The sequence below is a fragment of the Gambusia affinis genome, linkage group LG15 (genome assembly GCF_019740435.1).
Source record: "Gambusia affinis linkage group LG15, SWU_Gaff_1.0, whole genome shotgun sequence".
Classification (NCBI taxonomy): domain Eukaryota; kingdom Metazoa; phylum Chordata; class Actinopteri; order Cyprinodontiformes; family Poeciliidae; genus Gambusia; species Gambusia affinis.
Genome location: NC_057882.1, coordinates 16309402 through 16337151, shown reverse-complemented (window position 1 = coordinate 16337151; position 27750 = coordinate 16309402). Strand labels below are relative to the sequence as shown.

At 40.4% G+C, this 27750-nt stretch overlaps 1 protein-coding gene across 8 annotated transcripts in view; it reads left to right on the top strand.

Annotated features, from left to right (window-relative positions):
• The window catches only part of ncor1 (nuclear receptor corepressor 1), a 75021-nt gene that overhangs the window by 31739 nt on the left and 15532 nt on the right, over positions 1–27750 (top strand). For 3 of the 8 annotated variants that reach the window (XM_044141347.1, XM_044141349.1, XM_044141346.1), the window contains exons 15-33: positions 4392–4522; positions 5625–5917; positions 7575–7640; positions 11408–11544; positions 11639–11732; positions 13302–13749; positions 13839–13962; positions 14677–14854; positions 19213–19379; positions 19773–19887; positions 20682–20767; positions 20864–21026; positions 21113–21247; positions 21868–21951; positions 22049–22299; positions 23627–23933; positions 24467–24697; positions 24872–25072; positions 25475–25621. In XM_044141347.1, the coding sequence (XP_043997282.1) occupies positions 4392–4522; positions 5625–5917; positions 7575–7640; positions 11408–11544; positions 11639–11732; positions 13302–13749; positions 13839–13962; positions 14677–14854; positions 19213–19379; positions 19773–19887; positions 20682–20767; positions 20864–21026; positions 21113–21247; positions 21868–21951; positions 22049–22299; positions 23627–23933; positions 24467–24697; positions 24872–25072; positions 25475–25621 (3358 nt within the window). The remainder of the gene's footprint in view (positions 1–4391; positions 4523–5624; positions 5918–7574; positions 7641–11407; positions 11545–11638; positions 11733–13301; positions 13750–13838; positions 13963–14676; positions 14855–19212; positions 19380–19772; positions 19888–20681; positions 20768–20863; positions 21027–21112; positions 21248–21867; positions 21952–22048; positions 22300–23626; positions 23934–24466; positions 24698–24871; positions 25073–25474; positions 25622–27750) is intronic. The other 5 variants (XM_044141350.1, XM_044141348.1, XM_044141351.1 and 2 more) reach the window with 4 other exon arrangements.

Here is a 27750-nt window from a genome sequence, read left to right as displayed (position 1 = left end):
AATAGAGCGTCTGCTACCGGCGTCTTTTATCAAAAGCCTTTTTCTTTTTGTTACGATTTTATCGCTTAAAATTAGTCCACAAACTATCACTACTGCTTCTACGTCGTCATCCGTGTTTGATTATTCTAAATTCACGTATGGTATGTTGGGGGTTTTACTGGGTTTTCTTCTGGAATCGGTTCGTGTGTGTTGCGTTGCTCCTGCCGTGTGACTGGACACACGAACCGACTGAACCTGTTGTACTTTTATCGGCTCTGTGGTCACAGAGGTTTGAAAAATTGTCCGACGATCCTTAAATCGTGCCGTGTGAACCAGACCTAAAACTCACAAGCTCTATTCCTCTCATCTCGTCTCGACCACTGCCCTAATGCTCTCTGACTCTGGTTGCTATGGTAACTTTAAATATCCCTTCAAAATAAGATACAGATGCGCCACAAAAAGGAACATTTTACTTTTGTGAAAATTTTAACTCACGATAACGAGTAATGGGAGCCCTGAGCTTGTTTCTCTGCAACGGAGTGATGAGGTGTGCTCAATGTTGGCGCGCAAGACGTAACCGAGAGAATCTGGTTACAGGATTTTCAAAATAAAAGATCCTCCAGACTCAAATAATACATAAAACGGAAATATTTAATTATTTCTTGCACAGACCGGTACCGGTCCACGGCCTGGGGCTTGGGGACCACTGCTCTAAAGGAAGTGGCATTTTATTCAATAAAATGTTTATTTTGTAAAAAAAAAAAAAAAAAGTAATTGAATTATTTTCATGTTTTAATGCATTTCTAATATTTTACGAAAAATCTGCAGAAAGTGCCAATTTTTATATGCGATTAATTGTAAAAATAATCAATTACTAAAATAATTGTTAATTCTAGCTTATGATTAATTTCTGAATATTTGCATCATAATAAGAGAAAAAAATATACACGAACCGAAGTCACTTAGTAATATTGAAGACATTTTTTTTTAAATTCATTTCATTTTTCTGCATTCTTCTCCCATGGTGCAAGATTGAAAGGCTTTTTTGGTGGCCTGAATGTTGTGGTAGGACGTTGAAGGCTGTCATATGCAAACTTAAAACAGAACAAGTGATTCAGCAAAAAGAGGGCAGACATTAAGGCTCTTAAAATATTCCGGAAAGGTAGGGCGACTGTTTTGTCTCAAAACACAGAGGAACCGCAGAACCATAGGCACCCCATTGAGTTTTTGAGGAGATCCTCAGAGAGTCTCTACAGAGATTTTCGGTTGATTCAGTGTGGGAAAAGAGCTGGGAATGCCACGGTTCTAGCTCCAAAGCAAATATATAAGGATTCGCTAGTCCAACTAGTGCAGCTTGTCAGTGCCGACCATGTGCAATGAGAATATCCCCCAAGAACCTGACTGAATCTCTTGGTGATATAAAAAGAAACGATAATATGAGAAATGTAGTCTTACCACATTCAGGACGGGTCATAGGTGAAGAGTAACCTGAGGAAATTTTCTTGGCCGTACGCAACGTTAAGATTTAATTTACTTTAAAAGCTGTGGATAAAAAAGAGAGAAATTCTTTCCATAAATCTCTAAGTAATACCAAATTTGTTAGGAAGTGTTTTTTGTAAAAATAGACGTTTAGTTGTAGGGATATTGGTCATTATATGCTTAAGGAGAGTTGCTTAAAAAGTTAATGCAACTCTTTGGGGAAGGGTGAGAACTCAGTGAACTGGTAACTGCTATTAAGGCTGTGTGTTGCTCCTCATTATTTAATAAATCAAAGACACTGCAGAATTTACTGCATCACGAGGCAGCTAGAGACCCGCCACCCTCAGACATGCAGAGTTCTCTTTTAATATAGCAACATCTTAACCTGCGTGGTTCACTGAGCAGCCCGAAGCTTTTCCTCTACATTATGCAACAACTGTCTGACTAGGCCGGATCTAGTAACATATTTATAACATGGGAAAAATTAAAGAAGCTGTCGCATTAGCAGGAAGTAGTGGGTTACTGTTGTTTCTAGTCAGCTACACACAAATTGTGCAAGTGGTCTTAGGAGCAAAGTTATTTGCAGAACCTTGTTTTTAAAGCATCTGACCCAAACAAATAGGAGCAAACTCTTTAAAATCAGCCTGTACCTGAAGCAAACATTCATTTAACATCTCCTAACCAATTCTAATTTACCTAACAACAGTACACTCTGCTGGTTGAATTTTAATGTTTTTTGTTAATTAAAACGGACTTATGGTCAAAATAAACCATGGTCTATCACTGAAAGAGGTTGCAGAGAATAAGTTAACTCCTCTTTAACTTCTGTGCAGACGTTGTGCCCACTGTTGCTTTCCGCATATTAAAAAAAATATCTTTATCACAATAGAAAGAGAAAAGAATCAGGGAGGAGATATTGGAAAAGAGACTAGCAGAAGGTCTTCACAGTTAAAGAGGTATTACAGATTGATGAGAAAAAGAGAATCAAAAAGAAGGTGAAGCGCCACAATCTCAAATATTTTGGTGAAAATGAAGCTTAAAAAAATTTTGCAACCATGACTACAACTTTTTTTCTGATGAAGGCTGCAAGATCAGAAGATAAAGATCTTTATCTTCTTAAATAAAGAAGAAGAAGAAGTTGCAACTTGTAATTTTAGGCTGCAACAATAAAATAAAAAAACAAAACAAAACATTGCAACATGTTCGAGAGACTCTAATATATTCAGACTTTCTGTTATCTCCTCAAAGTCTTTCTCCCTCAGAGCTTCAATGAAATAGAGACATTTTTTCACGTGTTGTTTCTTTTTAAGTAGCTTCCTACAACCACGTTCTTCCTCTAACTTAATTTTAAACACATCACTGATGCTGAAATTAACAGTCCTTCAGTCTTAGAGTCTCCACCGAAAAGTGTTGGTTTTGTGACCCAGTTGCACTAACATTGTACATTTCATCGATTGGGAAAATGAGTGGATTGGTTTGGTTTCTGAATAGCTGCTCATCATTAAGCAGAGTCAGTTAAGCAGAAATGCGTGTTTTAAGTGGATAGCTGGATTCTTGGTGTATCATTATTGTTGACATAGCTGAGTTAACTCGTGTAATCACATTTTAGATGGGTGGGATCATCCCTGATGCTTTTTCCCCCCTTTTTGTACCTCTTCCAAAAAAAAAAAAAAAAATTACCCCTATCTATCTTCTCTCTTTACCTCATTTCATATCTTTTTGCCCCAACCGTTGAGTGAAGCACATTCCTTGGCCCCATCTGGTACCAGCATGGGATGTTTGGCTTGGCATACCGCGACTTGTTCCAGCACAGCGCTTTCATGAAACAGTCAGGAGGAAGCATTCTGTGGTGTACCGCGCCAGCACTGATGATCAGGAATGTTATGTCCTCAGTCACTCCATCAGCCCAGTTGGTAAAATTCATACACTATGTATCCGTTTGTCACTTTATAGATGGTGAAACTAGAATGACTAGGGAAGTAAAGTTTTGACATGAGGCCAGGGTTTTGTTACCTGTGTCAAATTCAAAATTATTTTAAGTGTCAATCCTTTTTCCATTTTTGACAGATTTTCTAAAACGTACTATACATTTTAAAAACAAGCATCTTTGTATAGTTTAGTTCTGCATCTTGCATCTTAAAGGTATTTAAATATTGCACATCGTTACTTTGCTGGGTCTTCTGAAGCAAAGTCAAAGTTAAAAATCATCACAAAATCCTTGATATAACTGGCACAAGCCGGTCGCAACAATCAGTAAATCAACTAATCTCACCATAAATGAAATCAAGCTCAATAATTTCCATTTACATGAATGTTTTTTGTGTCTCTCCGTTTTTCTACCCAAGACTGGATGAAAAACGCTTCAGTCTGGTTCTTTGGTCTCAACTAGTCCCTTTCTTGAAGGGCAATTTGTTTACAGAAACTTTCATATCCATTTTTTTGTTGTTGTTGTTTGTTCATTTTGGATGTTTATCCATCCATCCATCCATCCATCCATTTTCTATTCACCCTTTCTCCCTAATGGGGTCAGGAGGGTTGCTGGTTCCTCTCCAGCTAACGTTCCGGGTGAGAGGCGGGGTTCACCCTGGACGGGTCGCCAGTCTGTCGCAGGGCAACACAGAAAACAGACAGGACAAACAACCATTCACACACACACTCACACCTAGGGAGAATTTAGAGAGACCAATTAACCTGACAGTCATGTTTTTGGACTGTGGGAGAACCCGGAGAGAACCCACCATCCACAGGGAGAACATGCAAACTCCATGCAGAAAGACCCCGGGCCGGGAATCGAACCCAGGACCTTCTTGCTGCAAGGCAACAGCTCTACCAACTGTGCCACTGTGCCCTTGGATGTTTAAAATTTTTTTAAAATATAGTTTTTTTTCCCCCCAGACTCAATTTCCCCCCAAATATGTTTTTTTTGTCTGCAGCAAATAACACGTCCCTCACAAGAAGACAAGTCGGAAGACAAGAACGAAGAGGACAAAGTTGAGAAGTCTGAGAGAAAAGAGGACGAGGAAAAGAAGGACGAGGAAGAAAAAGATGAAAAGGAGGATTCTCGGTGAGTTGAATAAGATGGCTGATGTTTCCTTAGGTGCCATAGTTAAAGATTCCCCCTATCCATGCTTCTCCTACATTTTAAACCGCATCACTAATACTGAAATAGCAAACCTTTCCTCTCTTAGAAACTTTTCCACCCTCCACACTGAAGGGTGTTGCAATTAGCAATATCTGATATCTGATCAGGTGCACTGCATTCACTACAAAAGAAAAGCATTTTATTTAATTTTTTTTAAGCTGAAATCTGGGGATGAACCAATATGAAAATTTGGGCCAATATTAATATTGTTGTTATATATTTACGATACTGCATATATTTTTCCAGTCTTTCGACACTGAAAAAACAACCACACTGCTGACGTTGCTTTTCTGCTGCAGTCGAACTGCTTCACTATCCCTCCCCTTTCCAGAAACAAGATGGAATTAAATATTGGTCGGACCAATAACAATATCTTTAAAAAATCACAAACATCAACAATCACGCATCCATACTGACAATTGTTCATTTTATATCACCAGCCATTTAAATCAAACCATAGCGACCAGGTGCAAGGTAATGCTTTGCTTTTCTTCCGCCTGGCTCAGAGTCAGTTCAGGTGTGGTTGTGATGTCAGACAGCTTTGCTAGGCACTACTGTTCTTGACTTACCTTCTCTTAAGTTGTTCCAAATCATTTTCAGTGAGGAAATAATCCATTGTGTCACTGATCAGCTGTTTCGTTCCAACTTTTTAAATGAAAAACTCTGCATTTCACTTCAGCCTTCAGTTTGTCACTGAAATCAAGTTCGATAATTTCCATTTACACGAGTCTAAAAAATAAAGTAGAGGAACTCTCAATCTAACTTGAGTGACGACAAAGAATGAAAAAAATGTTCCCTATATAACATCCATAATATGTCCTAACAAGCCAGCAGATGTCTGACTTTTTGACGTATTTGTTTAGTGTTTGCTATCAACAAGTTTTAATACGCTTTTCTTGTATTCAGTCAGCTGCGAAAAAAGCAGACTACAAGAAGAGCCTGTTATTGCTGCGTCATCAGGGGATAGATATTTGCTGCTGCAGCAGCTAAAAGCTGTGTTTATCCCCCTGTCCAAAAACCACAGGGAGATTGGCAAGGACAAAGACAAGTGTGACGGTGGGGAGGACGAGGACGGAAAGGAGCAAAACACGCCGCGTGGCAGGAAGACTGCCAACAGCCAGGGCCGCCGCAATAGAAGGATCACCACACGCTCCATGGCCAATGAGGCTGCGTCCGTCGCAGCCGAGGACACGCCTCCTCCCGCCTCTGAGCCCGCCCTGCCAGATCCTCCACAGCTCCCTAAATCTGATCAAGCGCAGAAGGGAATGAAGGAGCCCGCAAAATCCCTCACTCCGGTAGCAGCAGATGCTAATAAAGGTGAAAACTCTCACTTTCCCCGCTAAAAAAAAAAAACAAAAACGTTTGTGCTTCCGGCTCCCACTGCAGCCTGTTGGATTCTTTAACAAATTAGGTTTATTTTGCATGATCTCAAGCAAAAAAACATAATTGGTACCAAAGCCTGCAAAAACAACCAATCAGAACTAACATAGCAGAGCTTCTTTGACCATGAGTGGCGCATATAAAGCAGAAACGCCAGAAGATACAGGTGGATCAATGACTTCCTGACAGACACAGCGCAGTTTATGAGACTGAAGGACTGTGTGTCCAAACAGAAAGTCAGCAGCCCAGGAGTTCCTCAGGGGACTGTACTCTAGCCACTCCTTTTCTCTCTGCACACCTCCAATTTCTAGCACAAGTTATCAGCAGAAATACTCAAATGACTGCAGTTGCCAGCTAAAGCCAATTAATAATTAACTTAAACATTTATGTTTGTAGTTTCTCCTGTTTCTGACTTGAGCTTGAGTTCTTTTGCACAGAAGAACAAAGAAAATGTTCTTCCTATAGATATAAAAAGCTTACTAGCAGCCTTAATTCCAAAAAATAGAAAGTTATACAAAATATTTCCTCCTTGCAATACAAATGGGTGCCTGTTTTTGTTGGTCTGTCGCAACAAAACCCCCTACTGATTTCAAAAAAAGTATTCAGAACGTGACAACATCTGAAAAACATTTCAGGGAGATATTTATGATGCAACAGATTGTATTTGCTCGCTCTGTTGTAACCTTTTCTATTTCTTAGAACTATGTTGCCTTGGTTTTAAAGTGTAGCTATGGGTCAGTGTTGCCTAGTTGAAGGCTTGCCAGGCAAGTTAAACAAGCTGCTGATTCAGTGGGGGGAAGGGGAACCACTGTGCCGTGAGTTTATGTTGACGGTCTGCATTTACATCGCACTCGTCTTCATTCACATGGTGGGCGAATGGGTGGGTGGGGGGACTATTGACCTTCTCCTGATCTCAAGGGGACATCTGCAGCTATTTTTGTCCAAATGTTTATACGTCCTCATTTGGGCGCCCTGGAATAGAGCGGGCTAGAGTTCCCTTGTTGCCCTCCGCTCTCACCGTCCACTTCTGTGAATTTTAGCTTGAACTGTGCAGCCAAGGAGAGCAAAGGAGGTGTGTGTGTGTGTGTAGGTGTGTGTGTGTGTGTGTGTGTGTGTGTGTTGAACACACGGTGTCACAGTCAGAGCGGTGGGAGGGTTCGGGTCCCGACGGCTCAATTTGCCCGTTCGTCTCAATCCAAGGCCATTTCCCAAAGAGGAAGGCCGGCAGCTCTCGGTTCCTTCGGTGTCTGACACTGTGTCAGCTGACCAGGGCAACCCCTCCCCTACCCTCCCCTCCCCTCCCCTGTGGATCAGAGAGGACGAGAGAGAGAGAGAGAGAGTGGGAGGGTGGGAGGGTGAAAGGAGGCGAGTAAGTGAGGGAGCAGGTCTCAGCAGTCCTGAATGTAAACAGATTATTAGATTAGTGGCCATGAGAAGAAGGTGGCTGAAGAGAAGACAGTCTCTCTCTCTATTTCTTTCTCTCTCGCTGTCTTCATCTCCCTCACTCTTTCACTTTCTGTCGTTTTCGTTTTTTTTCCCCCTCCTCTTTTCCGGGAGTGCTAATGGATCTGCATCTCGTCCTTTTGTGATTTAGCTGGCGCTGGTGAAAGCGGAGAAACTTCTCGCTGGACCGAGGAGGAGATGGAGGTTGCCAAAAAAGGTAATGTTTGATTCATTTCTCCCCTTTCTTTACAATCCCTTCCCTTCTGCAGCCGCTCACTTGCCGGCAGGCCTTCTGCTGTTTATGGTCAACTCGGTAGTTCTTATGAATAATAGATATTTCATCAACCTATCTGTTTCTTGCATGCACTTTATTTTCTATCAGGATTTTTTTTCTTCTTTTCTTCCTCCTTAGCTTTTTTTGCTTCACTCGCTTCTCAGAAGTGATCAATCATTGAAGGAGCAACAGAGCATTACATTTAGATAAACTAACATTTACTTTTACCTTGCAAGTATCTGGGTAGTTAATGTGAGACTGCACTATTATAATCATGTTTGGGTCACATTTCAGTAAAATATTCTCCTTCTTCACTTTACCCTTCACTTTCTTCAGGGTTTGCATGCATGTACAAGGTGTGAAAGGTGCTTAATTTCTGTATAAAGTCCTTGAAAGTATTTGATTTTCAAACTGCACAGTTTTTTAAGAAAGCGCAATCTAACGTTTTATTAAAATTTGGTAGATGTTATTTACAGTTGAAACCAGATATTTCGAGATTATTAAAAGACACATGCACATTTTTTCCTCAGTGCCTGAAGTTAAATCACAACAAACTTTTCTTTTCTTTTGTTTTTGTTTTTTTTTTTAGGTCAGTTAGGATTTCCAAAATTATGTCTATTTGCTAAACAACAGAAAACTTGCCAAGAATTCTTTTTTGAGATTTTTTTTTTTTATTTTCTCATACCAGTCAGGTTTATAAACTGTGTGAGGGAGACAACTTCTATTGTCTTGTGTAGAATACTATGACAAGACAGTGTTAACAGTAATAAATAATGTTATATTATTTATATAATCAGTCCAACATCATATAATGTTGAACTGAAACTGTTTTTGTTTTAGTTAATTTGTGTTATTTGAAAACATGTTGACAATACTTGATTTTTACTGTGGGAAAATTATATAAAGTCTCTTTCTTGGTACTTAGAGCAGATTTCTATTTAATTATTTATTATTGTTGTTAATTATTATTATTATTATTTAATTTCCCTCTGGGATTAAAGTATTTTTGAATTGAATTGAATTTCTAAATCCTAGTGGCTTTTAGGCTGGGAGTGTATAAAGGGATTAATGCAGATTAATTAAAACGTTCTTGGCTCGATGCATATTTTTTCCGCCCCCTTTTGCAAAAATGCATCTTGCTTTATATCTTCTCAGGCATTCAGATCTGTCTGCTGGATTAGTGTAGCCAGTCATATGACAAGACCTGGTTCAGAAATGGTTTTTAAGCCTCAACACATGGCTGCTCAGAAAAACTGTTTCCTCTCTTTTTGATTTTTTTGCTTTTATTTTAAATTTGAGAGTGAACAGGACCACAACTTTCAGTGATTCTTACTCAAAAGCAGACATGTGAGCACCTGTGCATGAAACGTTTTCAAAAAAGAGTGCCCCATATCCTGTTTGTATTGCTGAGGATAGACAGACGTTTTTCTAGGCCTGAATAATTGAAAACGAACCTAAAATATGTGAGGATATTGTTTGTGTTTTGGACCTAGAATGATTTTCAAATCACTTTTCTGCAGAAGTCAGACATTTACATCCAGAGTTTTGGTTTATGGTGGGTTAAAAAAAACAACTCTGCAAAATTAATTAAGAATTTTTGTTAAAAAGTCAAATTTTTGGGGGCTACTTCACAATTTCAAACCATGTGGCAAAAGTTGATAAAAAAGATTCCACAGTCATTATCTTGTAAGTCGTGTATGTTTTTTTTTTTTTTTTTAAATATCACAAAAGTTTTGGTGATGCTTATTATTGAACAAAGGATTTTCTGTCAGCTACCTTTTTCTACCAACAGTGGGATTGTTATAATTGGTGATTGGTGATCAGGCTGAGCTACCAGATTCAAGACATGAAAAAAGCTGCCTTGTTGAGGAAAAAAATATTTAGACATGCAGGGCATTTTGTGAAAGAAACAACAAGTACGGTATTTGAATGTTCCCTGAAGATTGCGTGCATTACATCTAGGGCTGAAACGATTCCTCTGGTGATTTAAGTCCCTCGATTATTACAATTCCTCGAGAAAAATGTATCTGCCTTGAAGCTTCGTTAAATTATATTTTATTATTTAGCGCACCGTGTTCCGGCCGGGTCGTTACTTTATGCTGCTTCCGCCTGAGTTGTTGACGAAAGCTAGCTGTTAGCAGCATAGCGTCCAGTTTTCAAGTTCGGCCTGGGAGTATTTTATTGATTAATAACAACGTCTAGGTTTTTGTCGTTTTACACAGAAAGGTTTGTTAGGGAAGCTCAACTGTGAAAAATTGGACTGATGTTGATATGCGATAGTAATACTGCTGTTATGATAGATTTACCAATGTTTTACTTAAACTCTTCTTTTTTTTTATCCGATTACTCAATTAATCGTAAGAATAATCAATAGATTACTCGATTACTAAAATATTTGTTTACCACAGCCCTAATTACATCGCTGTTAGCCATAGATAATCTTAAAGGACGTTGGTGCAGTTTTAGGTAACATTCACTAGTCTCTTGACAATGCCCTCATTCCATCATCTAACTGGAACAGTTTTGGTGTTTTGTGATCATTTGTTAAGCTGCCAGCACCTTTCATCTAAGTAGGGCTGGCAGGGAGAGCTGGTCACCATGGGTAACAGATTTTCAAAGACAGACACCCTAATGTCAAAGGTAAATGGCCATCTGCCAAGTTCACTGCAGCTTGCAGTGAACTACTTGCTGAGCAGTTTCTAAAGTTTGTCGAGCTCAGACCTGATTAGATACTGAGTCGACTGACATAATGATAGGACTTTAATACTTATTTTAGGTCTGGCTTTCAGAGTTTTGGTGTAACAAAACATCATTGAGGTTTTTACAGATGTGTTTAAATTAAATAGCATAAAAAGATAGTAAAGAAATTTCCAGATAAGAAAAAAAAAAAGTCACTTAAAATGATTGAAACAGTGTCCCAGTCAGATACTTCCATAAACTTAATACCATGGATATTCTTTAACAGCTTAAAAACATCTATTTCTAAATATATATATGTATACAAGGTGGGCCAAAAGTTTCCATACATAGAAAAAAACAAACATTTTATTTTGGACAACCGTTTTTATTTTTGCTGCACATCTTGGACCATTACGTGGTTGATCTGCAACATTTCCAGTTTTCTGAAACTTACAAATAAGTTTTGCCACAGTGTCGTGTGCGATCCTCATTTCCATGTTTTCTGTTAAAGTTTTGTGCAACCATGCGACTGCTTCCCTATATAATTTAAATTCTTTGCTCTTTTGTTAAACACATCTTCTTGGGTATCTGAAATATAAAAGAAATATACATTTTACATTCTCCTATGTATGGAAACTTATGGCCCACCCTGTAGAACCTGTAAACTCCTAACTTGTTTTTCTGTGTAGCGGTTTGCTAATGTGCTAGGCTAACATTAGCATGTTTGCTCTCTGTTTTTAGGAAACTTGTCAGTCATATATTTTAGTATGTTTCCAGTTAATTGTGTGCAGACACAACTATTTTTCTGCTTTTTAAACTTAGTAGATTCTTAAAAATAAATTAGCCATTCAAATTGTAACTACAGTAGACCAACAGACATTGGGAGTTGAGTTTACTCCAAGAAAAAGAAATGCCTTGAAACTTGAGAACGGATCAAAACATCACTAATATAGAGCATATCGTCGCGCTTTTCCCTCCGCATCAGACTATATAAACCGCATTTCGAATCGTCCTTGTGCTTTCTGTCCCAGGGCTCGTTGAACATGGCAGAAACTGGACAGCCATCGCCAAAATGGTGGGCACCAAAAGCGAGGCGCAGTGCAAGAACTTCTATTTCAATTACAAGAGGCGCCACAACCTGGACAACCTGCTCCAGCAGCACAAGAAGGTAAACTGCCAGCTTTCCGCTTCCTGTCAAGGTCTGCCGTCGCGGGAGCGTGCAACATGTGTATGCAAGGTGGTAATCTCCGTCGGTTTCCCAGGATACTCGCAGAGCTCGCGCTGATACGTCTCAAGGGGAAGGCCAAGCCACGGCATCACCTGATGATGATGAGGACAATGCAGATGACAGTGAAGGTCAGACAGAAGAAGCGTGTGTTTTGTTTCACTCACGCACACATTTATGTTCCCACACTCTTTCCTTCCTGTTTATCAGAGGTCCAAGTCCAAGGGCAGTTGGAATAAAAGCTGCACATGTGCACACACATTTGGTTTTGGCTACATCTCCAGTTCCTGTTTTTGGGTTACGCAGCTTGAGTTCAGTCTGTTTAAAGTAATAATATTTTTGAAATTTTTATGAATATAAACAAAACTGAAGTATTTGAAAATAATGAATGTGTAATAATAATTTTTTGGGGGGGGGATAACATGGAGTTATTGACCAAGGGATGTATTAAACTTCCATCAGATGGTATCATCAGTTAATACATAATTATGCATTAAATTACCTGTTAATGGTGTGCAATTTGCGTTCGCAAAAAATTTTTGGTGGATGGGTCACCAAAACAAGCTCCAGCATAGGGGCCCACGTTGCAAATCTGTCCTTGACTGTCGCACAAATGTTTTACTTAATTCTGTGATCTAAGGAAGTTGAGGCTACTGCTAACTAGTATACTAGTTGTGTTTTTTTACATGTAAATTTGATGATTCACTTTGATTGTAAACCCATTCGATGCTTTGTGCATTCTTCTTATTATTAAAGGCTTGACGCTATTAAGGGTGTAGCAATCCATTTGCAGTGTGAGAAACAAACTACTGTCTAGAGCCACAAACAGACGGCAGAAATTGTCACAGTTTTGATCCTGTGTCGGGTTGTAAAGCTCCTCAGAAAACAGTCGGAGCTGCTACCCCCAACACTGAGCTAAGAGCAGCATTTGGTCTGACTCAAACTCTGAAGTCTGTGATTTTGTGGATTTCAAACATGGTGATCGAGCACCAGTCTTAGCGATTGACAACTTTTATTTGAACAAAGTTGTTAGTCTTAAATTCGAGTTGGTGAAACCGGCAGAAACCCTGGAGAGAGATCCATATGCAGCGTGAGAAACAAACTACTACGATACAGAGCAATCAGAACTAGAACCAACCGTCTCAGAGACAGTTTTTATCCTATAGCAATAGCAAAACTAAATGCAATCAAAAACAACCATTAATCACCATGAATGATGTGTGTGTGAGAATGTGGCTGTTCTTATTTATTAGTTTTTTATCAGTTATTTGTTATGTATTTCTTATATTATGTGTAAACTGTGAGACAGTTGTTTTTAAGCATATGCACTGACTGATGGCACTTTTTAAATTTCATTGTTCTTGTGACAATGACTATAAAGATTTATCTCTATCTCTATCTCTACTGTCAAGAGCAGACATAGGAATGTGAAAGTGTACTTGGAAACACTAGGACATTGAGTTTAGCTGGAACTCTAACTTTAATGCATCTGCTGATATCACTATGGCAACAGCTGCAGCGGTGGGGAACATGCAAGCTGATAACGGCAGGCGGATCTGCATGTTTTATCTCGTTTGACCTCTTGTGTATTTGGACGGTTTGTGTTTGGTTTGTGAAAGTACAAAAAAGGGTTTGTGTTATTTATCTGTAACATTTGAAGCCTTTACCCAAATCCTCGACATATTCTTCTTTTTCCTTAGCTGGTGATAACAGCTCTGATACAGAGAGCGCACCTTCACCCTCTCAGCCCGACTCCTCAAAATCAGTCGACTCGAAGAGACTGGAGAGCACGGCGGGCGAAGCTCCAGGTGCAGACCAGGACAAAGGTCAAGCCAGCAATGGAAAGTCTGCAGAGCCTTCATACGGGGAGCTTCGCGTCAAGGAAGAGAAGAGCCCAGAGAGCGAGAGCGGATCCCAGGAAGAAAAAGTCAAGCTTTCTTCCTTCCCTGGCCCCGTGCATCCCAAAACCGAACCTCAGGATGTGGACATGAAGATCGGGGAGGTTCAAGTCAAGGTGGAGCCCGAGATCAAGGAGAAGGGCGAAAAGGGAGAGCCGGGCGAACGGCAGAGGGAGCTCCACTCGGACAATGACTCGAGCGCCACCTGCAGTGCTGATGAAGACGTGGAGGCCGAGCCTGATCGGCAGAGGTGAGTCTCCGAAACATCTTTATACTTGCAATATAACTGCTCTGTAACACAAACACAATTTTTTTTCTTTTTTTGGGCTATTTCTGCAGAATATACCCCATGGAAAAACCATCGTTGCTCAGCCCTCCGGGAACGGTGTTCATGCCCTCGCCCAAGCAAGCCCAGCTCAACATCCAGCAGCTGCAGCACAGGGCAGCTGCCATCCCTCCTATGGTTAGTTTCAGCTTGATTTATTTACACTGGCAAAGATGAAGGCAGCTGTAACGCAGGAGAAACTTCACTTCTGTCAACTCTCTCATCTTTGAACTTAATGTCCTCAGCGAACCAGGTGGTCCAAATCAACTGTTTGAGATGAAGAAATAGTTTATTAAGCCTTTGTTTTAAAAGTTAATGTAAATGAATTTGTCTAAAATTAAGGCCTTAATATTTCTTACATTCAGTAGAGAAGATGTAAGTTGGCCTTAGATAAGTTATTCGCAGGTCTTATATTTTATGAGATATTTTCTAAATGTGAATGGACATCTTCAGTCGCTGCGCTCTATGACTTAAGGCGGTTGAGGTCTACCAGTAAGAAGCTGCTAATGTTTGATAGCTAGCTAGTTTGCTTGTTATCTCCTTGCTATCTAGCAAGCAAACAAGCCTTTAGCAGCTAGCGTATGGCTCTCTTTTTAGCCACTTAGCTGATATGGCCTTATGCCATTTTTATTATCTGAGAAGCTCAAAGCTGCTGCTTTCACAGTTTTGGCCCTTTGAATTTCTTTTATACATCACTGTTGTGATATAAGTCTTAAATTTTATTCATGATGGTATCAAATTTGAGTTGATGTAACATGCATAAACCCCGTACTTTCAATTACTTAATGTATCTGTGTCTATTTTTCTTCTGTCTTGTGTCCTGAATCGATTTCTCCTGCTGCATTAATCCAGGTGCCTGGTTCTTACGGTCCTGGCGGCATTCCCATCAGCGGTTTAACCATGCTGCAGCACCAGATCAAAGCAGCGCATGATTCGGCTCACCAGGAAGAGAAGCAGCGGCAGGATCAGGGCGACCTGGAGCGGAGAGCCCACTTCAACACTCGCAGCCCTTCTGTGCTGGACAGAGACGGTACGAGAAGAGCTGGTCTGTAGTTGCTGTGCACCTGTTGTGTTGCTGAAGGCCTGATTGTTGTTGTGGAGTCTCCTAGGAGACAAACAGGGTTTATGTCCTGTCTATTGTCTTCTAATAATGTGTTTTTTCATCGATCTATCATTTCAACAGTTTGCCCTTACATTCATTCATCCACCTTCTGTCAGTCGTCGTCCCATCGTCTCTCCACGTTTGGACTTATTCGATCAAGTCATCTCTCGTCCTTTTTACCCATCCATCTATCCATCTCTTTCTTTTTATCCACCATTTGCAGATCCCGTATTTAAAGCCTGATTTCTGTAGAAATGTTTTTTGTTAATGAATAGTAATCTACTATTTTTAATGTCGTTAATCGAGTCAGCTCAATCGTGGACATTTGCCTTGAAAATATGTTGGAACCCCAGAGGGGCAGCAGGTTCTGCCGTCATGCATGTCAGCAGAGAGAACTTAGCAGATCCTGTTTACAGCATGACTAAACCGATCTGGAGTCTGTGGCGGCGAGCCTCCTGATGTGACTCCGGTTGGGAGCGGAAGGCTTTGTTCTCCTGGGTGGTCAGACGTAGTTTAGTCACGGAGTGCGAGAGAGCCGTGACATCATGTGCTTGATTCTGAAAAGCTTTTAGCGCCCCGAAGCCAAAGTGCTGCGAGGAGCGGAGCAGTCGGTGAGCCGTCGAGCTTTGACAGCTACATGGCACAGACGTTTTAGCAGGTGTGTGTCCAGGTGGGAGAGTGGGGTTATTTACACAGGTCCATCCATTCTGGCTCAGCATTATGGCCATTGGTCTCTCTAATGAGAGACTCTCCCCTGTGGGGCTGAGCAAGGCTTTACTTCAGCCTGAGCCCCGTTTCCCCGTTTCCTCCTCTTTCTGAGAGCTTCCAGGTAAAAGAATCGCACGTCTTCACCTTATTTTCCTGGTCGATTCTGTTTCCGTCTGCCTGCCTGCTGTTTTGTCTTTTCATTTCTGCTACCAGGTGTTTGAGGCCTATAGATTCCACTTTCTCAAAACTTATTTAATCTGCTGTTTGGGACTCCAGCTAACAATTATTTTAGTAATAGATTATTCTGTCAATTATTCTGATAATTAATTAGATTCTTCACTTAATCACTGAAGCCTTTTTTACACAATATTAGAAATACATTTAAAGATTCAAATTAACAATCCAGTTTCTTTTTTTAAATAAGAAAATTATATTTTGTAAACTTTGTTTAGTGTCTGCAAAACGTTTTTGTTTTTTTGTTTTTTTTTGTTTTTAAATAATAGAGGCTCGTATCATGTTTTTGTATCCTTGCATACAAGGTATTAAAAATTTGTTAGCAGGTTTAATTAAAATATTGCATGTTTAGTTTTTACTGTAGAATTGTTTTAGCATTTTTTCATAGCAAATGAGAAAACATGACAGTTGTGGCCACCATTGGAAGAAGTCTGACCGCCTGTGCTCTAAACAAGTCTCCTTGAATTTCCTCTATTTATTAAACTCTATACAAGATGCATTTGAACTCCGTTCAGCTGGGAACATGAACATATTTACCATCTCTGGCAGGGATAATGACTCCATTCATGACTTTATTCTGTAGGGTTTTGTATGTAGTCTTTGCTTATGTTTCACTTTAAGATGAATAGTTAAATCATCCTCCTGGCAGCACTGGTCACCTCTGTGACCCAAATGACGTGTGAAGGTTATTCTTTCATTGCCGCATGAATATGTGTGGTTTAGCTCTATGAAATCTGTTGTGACTAGCACAGTGTAAAGTAAGAGCTGAATTAGTCGCACTAGCTAAGAATTAAACATAAATGTTTCACCAAAAGAGTCGAACTTGCTAGCAGGAAAATAACATTTTGTTGATTGAAATTAAAATTATTTGAGCTTCACCAATCTGAAGTTTGCGCCAGTTACCAAGCTTTCCCACAACGACCCTTATAGAGTCTGAAGGTATTTATACTCCACGCAGATTTAGGTCTACGGTAATCTTTTAAGGTTGTCAGCACATTTTCTCTGGCTAGAAATGATAAAGTTGGGAGTTCCCCAGACAGAATCTGCTTGGAGAATCCTAAGGGAGTTAAAGATTAAGGTGATGGAATGGAGCTTTTGAGTTCATCTGCAAAGACGGAAAAGTGCGTAAAGCTGGTCAGCAATGATAAGAAGCATTTTGTTGCTGCAGTGCCAACGAAGGCTTTTCATAACTAACCAGGGCGGAAACAATTAATCAGATTAATTGTGATAAATCAATTATTGAAATAATGGTCAACTGGTTTAGACTCAAAAGGTCATTTGCTGAAAGAGCAACACATTCAGAGAAGTAATTAGGCCAAAACTGTACAAGGAATACAGCTTTGTATTCCTTGTACAAAGTTTTAGCTTCACCCTGTTGAAATTCTATTAGGAAAAATCTACTGCCCAGTTATTAAACGGTTTGCCTAAAAACTAATCAACAGATTAGCTCTGCACTGTATTGATACTAACTCAGCAGAAAGGGCTGAGCGTTTCTCATGTTGACATTAGAAGTAAGTTTTTAGTTGCAGAAGCATCCTTTGATTAAGAGTCTACTGAAAGAATGCTGTTATTGCATTTCAGTCCATGAGATATTTATTTTCTCATTTTAAAAATGAATCAAATTATTTTATACATATTTTTAATATATTTATAATGTAAATTAAGCTTAAATGGTAAGATAACAATCTTACCATTTTTTTTATTTTTTATGATCCTGTCAGTCTTCCATCTTTCGGTAGATGCCTGTGGGATCTCCAATCAGAAATAACTTCTTGCATTAATGAAAATAAGTTAAAATCTATTCCTGGCAGTGGTACAAATAATTTTGCCATTAAGTCTTTGACTCATGAAGTGGGGTCAGAATAAATCCAATGTGATTTAGGCTTTTCTGTGTCAATATTCCGATTTCTGTCGATTTTGTTTCTGTTTGTCACGATGTTTTCTCTGCAGCCTGTTGGTCACGTACCGTCTCCCTGGAGCAGGGCTTTCTAAATCTGTTAGAGAGAGGGACTTGTTTTCTCATCCGTCCCCTTTTGAAGTGACAGGATTATGATGCCTGTGACCGTCGGAAGAACTCTTCCAGCCATTTGCATTTTTTATTTTGCAGAGAGCAGAACACGAGGTGCTCTCCCCTGCAGCGAGGCTGCTCGATCTGCGCTGCTGTGGATCTGTGGTTTGTTATGAACTATTCTGTCTGCTCCGCTTTCCCAGGGTACATTAAAGGAGACAGGGAGCATGGGCCAAAGTTACCTCTGTCTGAAGAGAGGCCATTAAACTTCAAGGCTTACCTCACCAGAAGGACTCTGAATGTTTGATCCTGTGAGCTTTGAGGGGAAATGAGGGCTTTTGGAGCTAAGATGCTGAGAAAGACTTATAGAATTTTTCTTGTAAGGTGGACAAGTATGAAGTTTGATTTATTCATCTGGTTTTTCTTTCATCAGTCTGTCAGACTATTTAACAGTTTATCTGTTTTCCCTTCCATCCGTTAATAGTTCTCTTTGTTTTGTCCATCCAGTGTAGAAACTTTTGTGTATTTTTCCCCCAAAAAAATTTAAAAACAACTCTTTAATAATAAGTCTAGAAGAGTATTGAATATTGCAATGAGAAATGTTTACAAACCAGTACTGGGTGATTAATTGATTAATATTTTTGTTGTTGTTTTGAAGTTTTAATTTTTTGGAAAATCTTGAACTTTTTTACCATCGCACTCTTTGGGTTTCCATAGTTAAGTGATGTCAGCACGCCATCTTGGTGGCCATCTTGTTTGACAAAACCTGTTATAGAGCTTCTGTTTATTTAGTATGTGAATTCAGATCAACTCTACGACAAAATATAAGGGCCAATATTTTTTCTTTTTTAATTGCGAGATTAGTTGTAACATTTAATTTTCCTTTTGGATCAATTAAAGTATTTATTGATTTGAATAGAATTACAAGAATACCAAACTCTCCCACAAAAAAATAAATAAATAAATTAACCAAACTTTTTTCTCGTTAAACCCACTTTTTTCTTGTAATTTTAAGACGTTCTTCTGGTAAAATTGTGTTTGTATTTTGCAAATATTCTGACTTTATTCTCGTAATTAAACAAAAATTCTCATAGCATCGTCCTAATACTTCGTTGTACAGCTCACATAAGTGATGGAATAAAAGCCACCTTTTGAAAATGTTTTCTGTCATTTCTAAACTAATTTCGAGAAAAGAAAGTGAGAAAAACAAAAATCAAACCTGGTAGGACAAAAGACTTAGTTTTTATGCAACATCGCCCAGCTCTGTGACGAACACCATAAAAAAAAAAATCTCTAACCAGTCATTAATCAGAGTTTCTGTTCATTTCCCTTCCAGTCCTCCACCCCAACCCCACCCAGCTGGTGCAGAGCATGAACGACGGAGTCCGTCTGCCGTTCAACAGACACAGTCGACCTCCCAACATTCCTTCTCCTCCTCCGCTCATTCCAACCAACAAGCCCACAGACAAGCCCTCCTTCATCCAGGGCGGCTCCATCTCCCAGGTAAGACGCCCGGGTCTCTCCATGTTGCTGACATCCTCCGTCTTCATGTTCAAATCTAATTCTCTAACAGGCTTCATGTGGACGGTTCCGTTTAAATGGGAAAATCTGGGTTTGTTTACTTCAGCGCGACTCACTCGTCCCTTTCAAATCCAATTTTATTTACGCATTTGTTCTGCTTATGATTAGAGCCGTAATTGATGCTACACTGATACAATATTCTGGTTGTATTGCCGTCCTCGGTTGGTTTTTCACCATGTGAGCTAGTCGACAGCGTAACATAATCAGTGCATCAGGAGCTAAAAGATGATCGGTATCACTTGACACCACTTTATTATTCTGTTAGCCGCAGTGACCTGAACACGAGATGAGCTGTTTGTCCTGTTTCTTATCCAGGGAACTCCTGGCACATATTTGCCCTCTCATGCCATCTACGGGCCAGAGGGGACGAAGAACTCTGGAGGATCCATCTCTCTGGGGCTGCCAAGGCAGATGGACCCCAACAAGCCCGGTAGGTCCAACGTTTTGGCACACGACTACACAAACATACCAACATTGAGACCAAAAAAACACAAGATTATCTCTTCAAACTAACATCCGACTCAGATGAGATTATGTTTTAAAAATTAATCGTGATGAATCGATGATTGACATAATCGTCAATCGGTTTGATAATCGATTAATTGTTAACTTGACTATATAGACAAAAAAAAGGCTATTTGCTGAAAGGCAGCTTACTCACAGCAGTAATTAATCTAAAACTGTACAAAAATTACACCTATTTTTTATCAGATGGATTTAAACAGCATAAAACAATAAATGAGGAAACTTTCTTTGAATTCAGGTTGAACTGGATCTGGGATTTTTCTTTTTGTTTGTTTTGTTTTTTTGCATTAGGGGAATCTGGTTCAAATGGCAACCAGATTCCATTTGATCCAACTAACTTGGATCAAATCAATCCAAATTAGTCAAGATGACAAAAACAAAAAAGTCCCTTTAATTGCACTTCAGAAATCGGATGCCAAGTTTACCATTACCCAGTTTCATGATTGGTTGAATCTGTAATCAGTAAGACCCGGCTGACGTTTGAGCAGATAGTTTATATTTTCTTCCCAGATGTTTAGAAAGTTTTAAAAAAGTGCGTCAGAAACAAACAAATCTGGGAAAAATTGGTACATAGGAACCCTGTATTCATATGATGGAGATATTCTTATGATAGTTTCAGTACTTGTTCTGCGTCTCTCATCAGATGTCATATAACTTGTTATATTTCCACTTGACCTCTTCTTCTGTCCCGCCCGGCAGGAGCTGTGGTTTCCTCCATCCAGGACGGCAGAGGCAACCCGGTAAAAGTTGGTGAAGGCCTGGCGTTCAGAGGATCCATCACTCAGGTAATCAATTATTAAACAAATTTTTTACACTTTATTGGTTCCACTGTGTGCGTTGGTATCCATTGAAGTAACTTTGTTTTGCTGTCAACGACACAGGGCACTCCGGCTCTGTCCCAGCCTAGCATAGCTGCTGACCTCCTGAAGGGCACAATTGCAAAGCTGGCTACAGAGGACCTGGGCAGCCCAGATAAAGCCAGGGGGGAGCAGCTAGCTAAAGTTATTTATGAAGGCAAAAGTGGCCACATCATCTCCTATGACGGTATGTAGATTTATTATTGTTCAAGTGCCTAATACCTGTTTTTTTTTCTGCCAAGCTTTAAAGCTGGACTTCTTTGTTTCCAATAGGTATAAAGAATCCCAGGGAAAACACCAGAAGCCCCAGAACAGGTCATGACCTGAAACGCACCCATGACATGATGGAGGGTCCCATGGGAAGAGCACACCATGGCAGGGAGGGCGCTCCATTCGAGGGTACTCTTTGTGTGTCACCGACTTTACCACTTCACTTTGGAAAAGCACAATTTGTCGTGTTACAACCGCAAACTTCAAGGCATTTCATTGGGATTTTATGTGACAGACAAACACAAGATAGCACATAATGTCTTTTTAAAACATTGCAAATGAAATTCTATAAATTGTGGCTTTCTGACCCCCTTTAATCTGTTACCCATGAAAAGTGCAACAAATAATCTGCACAGAGCCACCGCTCAGGGGAACATGTCCGAAATCTCTCCAGGGCAGACCTTTCCCAAATCCAGTTTATGTATAAAGCAATTCAAAAAGAAAGAAAGAAAGAAAGAAGAAGTTTGCCCAAAGTGCTGCACAAAAATAAGACAAATGAAGACAAAGTGGTCACATAAAACAGATATTTCAATTCTCATAAAATAGAAAAGAAAGAATGTCAAATCAAACTGGAACAAATGCTAGACAGGATAACTTCCACTTATAAGATGCACTATGTGGTACTAGTACAGGACATAAAATCCCAGTGAAATACACTGAGGCTCATGGCTGTAATGTAAGAAAGCGTAAGGAGTATTAATAATGTGTGTCCTGGTTTGTATTTTCTGTTTCATGAGTGATATTTTCTTTCATTCCAGGTCTGATCAGTAGGGCTTTACCTAGAGAAGGGCATCATGGCGACTCCAAGGAAAGAGCGCTGATCCCTGGATCCATTATGCAAGGTGGATGCCTGGAAAGCTTTCCACATTTGCAGTTTGCTGTGTCAAAAACAAAGCAGGGCTGGAGTAATGTTTGTTTATTTATCTATATGTTTTTTAGGGACACCGAGAACTACCGCTGACGCGTATGAGGATGCAGTGAAATACGGGAAGCTGATAAAAACAGAAAGCCCGCCTATCCGAACATTCGAAGAGGCCATCGGCAAAGGCAAGCCCTACGAAGGAGTTAACACCATCAAAGAGAGGGGGCGCTCCATTCACGAAATCCCCAGACAGGACCAGTCTGGACAGGACATGTGCAAGACTCCTGACCTGCCTGACAGGAGGGTGATAGAGGGCTCCATGTCTCAGGTTTGTGGACAAAATTAACCCTTTATTGATCAGTGGCGTCCAGAGGGGCCATTTGCAGCCCTTAAACAGATTATTTTTAGCCCCTGACTACAATTCAAGAATGATGCAAGACTTTTTATTTTTAATTAAGGCAAAATTATCACAAGTTAAAATCTTACAATAGAAAATATTGGCTACAACACAAGGTATTATATTTGTATCTACATTTTAGGCTCATTCTGTAGGATTTTTATGCTCCTTTTGTTGATATTTCTGTATTCTGTAAATTTAACACTTCCAAGACTCCATAATTAATATTTTTATATATCTCTATATAATCAGGATTATTGCCTTCTTACTTTTACTCAAAAGTAAATGCTGCTGCAGCCAAACCTGCATCTCATTCATTTACTAAAATTGGATGAATACTAGAAGCATTTTCAAAAAAATAGTGACCGAAATGCTGTTTTTGGAGCTCAGAATTGACCAAATCTTTTTCTTTTCTTTTTTTTTAGTCAAAATATAAAAAATGTGAAAAAACTGGATGCCTTTCTTATAGTGAGGCAAGCCTGCAAAACCTCTTTTCTTTTGGATCTGTAATAATTTACACATTTCCCGACAAAAAAAAAAAAAAAATCTATTTATTTTTATTAAATCAAAGTTCTGCAGCTTAATGTTTCGTTGAGAAACAAGTCTTTTTAACTTGACAATTTTGACCCATGTGACAAACGTTTGGACACGCCTCTTTAAGATAAACTGTTTGAGTTATAGCTGAAACAATTAATACGATTAATTGCGATTAATTGATTATTGAAATATCAACCAGTTTAGTAATTGGGTAATTATTAACTATAGTGTATATATTCAAAAAACATCCATTGCAGATCAAGAACAACATATTCAGAGTATCAATTACCTAAACCTGTACAAAATACAATTTGCATTTAAGATAAAAACACTTTTTATCTGGAAATATGTTTTAGCCAAAGCTCCTCAATTTTAGCTCCAGCTAAAATTAGGGATCCTCTGTCACTGCATTTCAGGCAACAAAATGTTTATTTCCTTATTTAAAAAGGGAATTGAATTATTTATTTATTTGTATTGTTTAATGTATTTGTAATATTGTATAAAAAAGGCTGTAGTGATTAAATGAAAAATCTGTAGAATGTTCCATTTTTTTTAATCCAAATAATTGATTTCTAAAACAATCATTGGTTACAGCTCTGAATTTAATTGAACTACTGAACGACTTAATCACTGGTATTCTAGCTTATAGAGATGCACCTGTCATGCAGTAAATCCTTGAAAGCACCATGTAAATAGAAATATTTTCTCCTCTCTGCAACAGAGTTACTCCATGGGCCAGCCGACCATCAAACACAACGTCAAGTCCCTCATCACCAGCCCCAGCAAGCTTCCCCACAGCATGCCCCAGCTGGAGGCCATGGAGCGACCCAAGTACGAGGAGAGCAAGGCGGTGCGGCACTCTGTGGTCAACAGCACGGCCTCCGTCCTGCGCTCCACTCACCAGGAGGCCGGGAAATCCCAGCACAGCCCCAGCATGTATGAGGACGCCAGTGCTCGCCGGACCCCCGTCAACTACAGCACCAATCCCGTCTCCAGAGGATCCCCCATGCTGGGACGGGGCTCAGAGGGTAAGTCCCATGAAGGTTTTAGGGGCAAAGGATTTTGTTTTCTCAGGCTTTAGTAGGGGTGGGAATTGTTTACCGATTCGATCCAAAATCAATTTTTGAGTCAAAAAGTGATCATTCATAATGATTTCTGCTGTAATCTGTCGTTATGCAAGGGATCCTCATGTTGTGCTCCAGTCTGAGTAGGTAGGATGACGAGTGGAGATGTTAACATGTCACATTAAATATTAATCCAAGGTTCACATATTTACGTTGTTCCTGAAGTGTAAAATCTTAATTTTTCAAAGCTTGTACACGGTGAAGCTCATGTCAAACCAGTGACGTGAGGTCCGGGGAGACTTTGCCTCAACTGTCATCATGGAAAAATCATATGTAATAATAAGACTATTTGTATTGCTATTTTCACCCCGTAGTTTGTACTATAAAGTACCTATTTTACCTAGTTTAGTTTACCCAATTCTGATTTTTTTTTTTCCCAAAATCGCTGGATTTTCGCATAAAAACAACTCATTCTGGGTTGTTTGTTTGTCTTTAAGGGGGCATGAGTTCTGCCAAATCCGCCGCACATGACAGAAAGAGTGCCATGACCCCGACGCAGAGGGACAGCATCCCATCCAAATCGCCTGTGTCGGTGGGCGACCCCGTGGCCTCCCACAGCCCGTTCGACCCCCACCACCGGCCTTTGGTTCCAGGAGAGGTGTATCAGACCCACCTGCCCCCACACCTGGATCCCACCCTGGCCTTCCGCCACAGAGGCCTCGATCCTGGTAAGGTGTTTTTAAACCGTTCTCACTTTTGCCTAATTCATAGGCATCCGGTCAACAGGATCTCTTTCAATGATTGACGTCAGCAACCGCGATGAATATTAGTGAGCCGTCTGTTCATATTCATTCATCTGTTTTTGTTTGTTTTTTTGTTTTTTTGTTCTTTGTGTCCTGTAGCGTTCATGTTTCCCCGGCAACCCTCACCAACCGGCTACCACAACACCTACCAGCTGTACACCATGGAGAACACTCGGCAGACCATCCTCAACGATTACATCACGTCGCAGCAGATGCAAGTCATCCCTCGGCCCGACATGGCCAGAGGGCTGTCGCCGCGGGAACAACCCGTCGCCATCCCGTACCCGCCGCCTCCTCGAGGTAAGTCTCTCATCTGCCACGGAAGGCAGGGGGCTGTAGTATGCAGACTGTGTGCTTGTGAAGTAGTGGCTACCTTTTGCAGACGCCCAGAAGCAAATGACCTTTTTTTTTCCCTTTTTAATACAAATTGACAAATTCAGCCGATTTGCTCTTTTAAATTGGGGCTGCGACTCATTTGGCTGCTACTCAACTTATTTATCGGGTGTGGTCATCAAAATCTCACATTTGTTGAGTGGTTGCTTCTTACAAGTTGACCACTATTCCACTCCGCGCAGCCCTGTCGCTCACTGATCAAGCAGGATTTGGGATGAAGGTGATGGGTTACAGCTAAGTGTATACATACATTCAGAAATTGATGGATCTTGTTGTTCACCATTGGCCCTTTGCTTCTGTCTGTAAAAGGGATTATTGATCTAACCCAGATGCCTCCAACTATCCTGTTGCCTCACCCTGGGGGAACAGGTACTCCCACTTTGGAACGCGCCTACCTCTCTGGAGCTCAGCCCCCTTTCCCTCCTAGGCCTTTCAACTCAACCTCCATATCGCCAGGTGAGGACCCCTCCCAATCCTACACCCTGTTTTTCCCCTTATCTCTACTGCCACCAACTCTGTGTTCCCCCTCGCACTCTTGGGGCGAGTCTCGACGGCTCAGAGAGGTTTAGGGTTACCGCAGTAACCGCTGGGATCGGTCTCAAATGCAACTGTCAAGGTGTTCTGGTAGAATGTTTAGATTTTAATTGGAGGTTCTGGAAGAATTCAGTATTTTCCATATGGCTGAAACAACTAATCACGATTAATCAGTTATTGAAATAGTCGTCTGCTTATTTTGTAATTGATTAACTGGAGAATAGAGACTCAAAAAAAAAAAAAAGAAGAAGCCATTTGGTGAAAAAATATATATTCAGTGCAGTAATTAAGGCAAAACTGTACAAAAATAATATACATTTTTGCAGTTAAGATAAAAACATCTTTGTCTGAGAATAGGTTACCGTATTTTCACGACCATAGAGCGCACCGTACTAAAAGGCGCAGTCTCAGTTTTGTGTGCCATTACTGTATTTAACACACACGTAAGGCGCACCGTGTTATAGGGCGCGGGTTTTACATCAACAACACACACACAAGCATACAAGTGTGTATTTAAAAATAGAGTGGAAGCAAAACTGATTTTGGTTGTGCTTTATTTAAGTATTAATTACAAAGTACTAACATCAATCATCAATGTTTTACCGGTAATGTCATCAGTCAAACCCCTCGAAGTCCTCACTTTCCTATATATATTGTAGCGTAACTCGCCCGCCGCTGCCTTCCACTCTTGGTGAAACTGTGGTCTCCATCGGTCATCCATCGCCCCCACGCCGCTCGCAGCCTGACTTTGAACGGCCGGTTGACACCGATGTCCAGCGGTTGTATTTCCTTTGTCAGGCCTCCCGGAATGACAGCAAGCTCAGAGTTCATTTGCTTTACTTGTTTTTTGACATCGGGTGTGAGATGGGCACGCATGGAGTCACAGACCAACAGCGATGGTGATGCGTGGAAAAAACCACCTGGTCTCTTTACATACACCACCCTCAGCCACTCTTTCATCATTTCTTCATCCATCCAGCCCTTTTCATTAGCCTTAATGATGACCCCTGCTGGAAACTTCTCTTTAGGCAAAGTCTTTCTCTTAAAAATCACCATAGGCGGCAGTTTCTGTCCATTAGCATGGCAGCTAAGCACAACAGTAAACGAAGACTTTTCGTGCCCCGTTGTGCGTATCCCTACCGTGGCGGTCCCCTTCTTCTCCACCGTGTGACTCACCGGGATGTCGAAAGTGAGCGGCACCTCGTCCATGTTAGTGATGTGGCTGGGCTGGATGTGTTTGTCGGCGATGTGTTTGCGGCAGTAGGAGCGGAAGGCGGCCAGCTTTTCATTATAATCCGCTGGAAGTTGCTGCGCTACCGTAGTCCTGGTCCGGATGGAAAAATGGCACCGTTTCATGAAACGAAAGCACCAAGACGGACCTCAGCTGCGTCTTCTTGACCTGTCGGAGCTCGTTTTTCAGCTTCCTCCACTTGCGAACCATAGATTCATTAATCTTAAATTCTCTTGCGGCTGCACGATTCCCATGTTCCTCCGCGTAGCTGATGGCCTTCAGTTTAAGCTGAGCTTCATATGCGTGTCTCTTCGCCATTTTTAGGGGTTGTTAAAACAACAATGTTCTGCATAATACCCGTTCTTTTATACACAATCCACGCCCACTTCACCCTTTAACGTTCTCATGGTGTTCCCTAATACGTCCGCCTTACAACACACACAGGGCGCACTGCACTATAGGGCGCACCTCATATTTTGAAGAAAATCTAAGACTTTTATGTGCGCCTTATGGTCGTGAAAATACGGTATTCAGATTTACTTAAGGAATGCAGTGGTGTTACATTTTAGACAATATTATTATTTTCTTAAAAAAAGACGTTGGATTGTTTTTATTTGTATCAGTTATAAGTACCTAAACTTTCTAACACCAACTACATACCAACTGCATCCTGATGTGCACGATCTGTTTTACTGAGCAGTAACACCAAAGGTGCTTGTGTGTTTGTCTGTGTGCTGTGCCTTGCCAAAGTATTCATACCTGGGAAACTTTTCCACATTCAGTCACGTTACGACTCATGTTTTTTATTGGTAGTTTATGT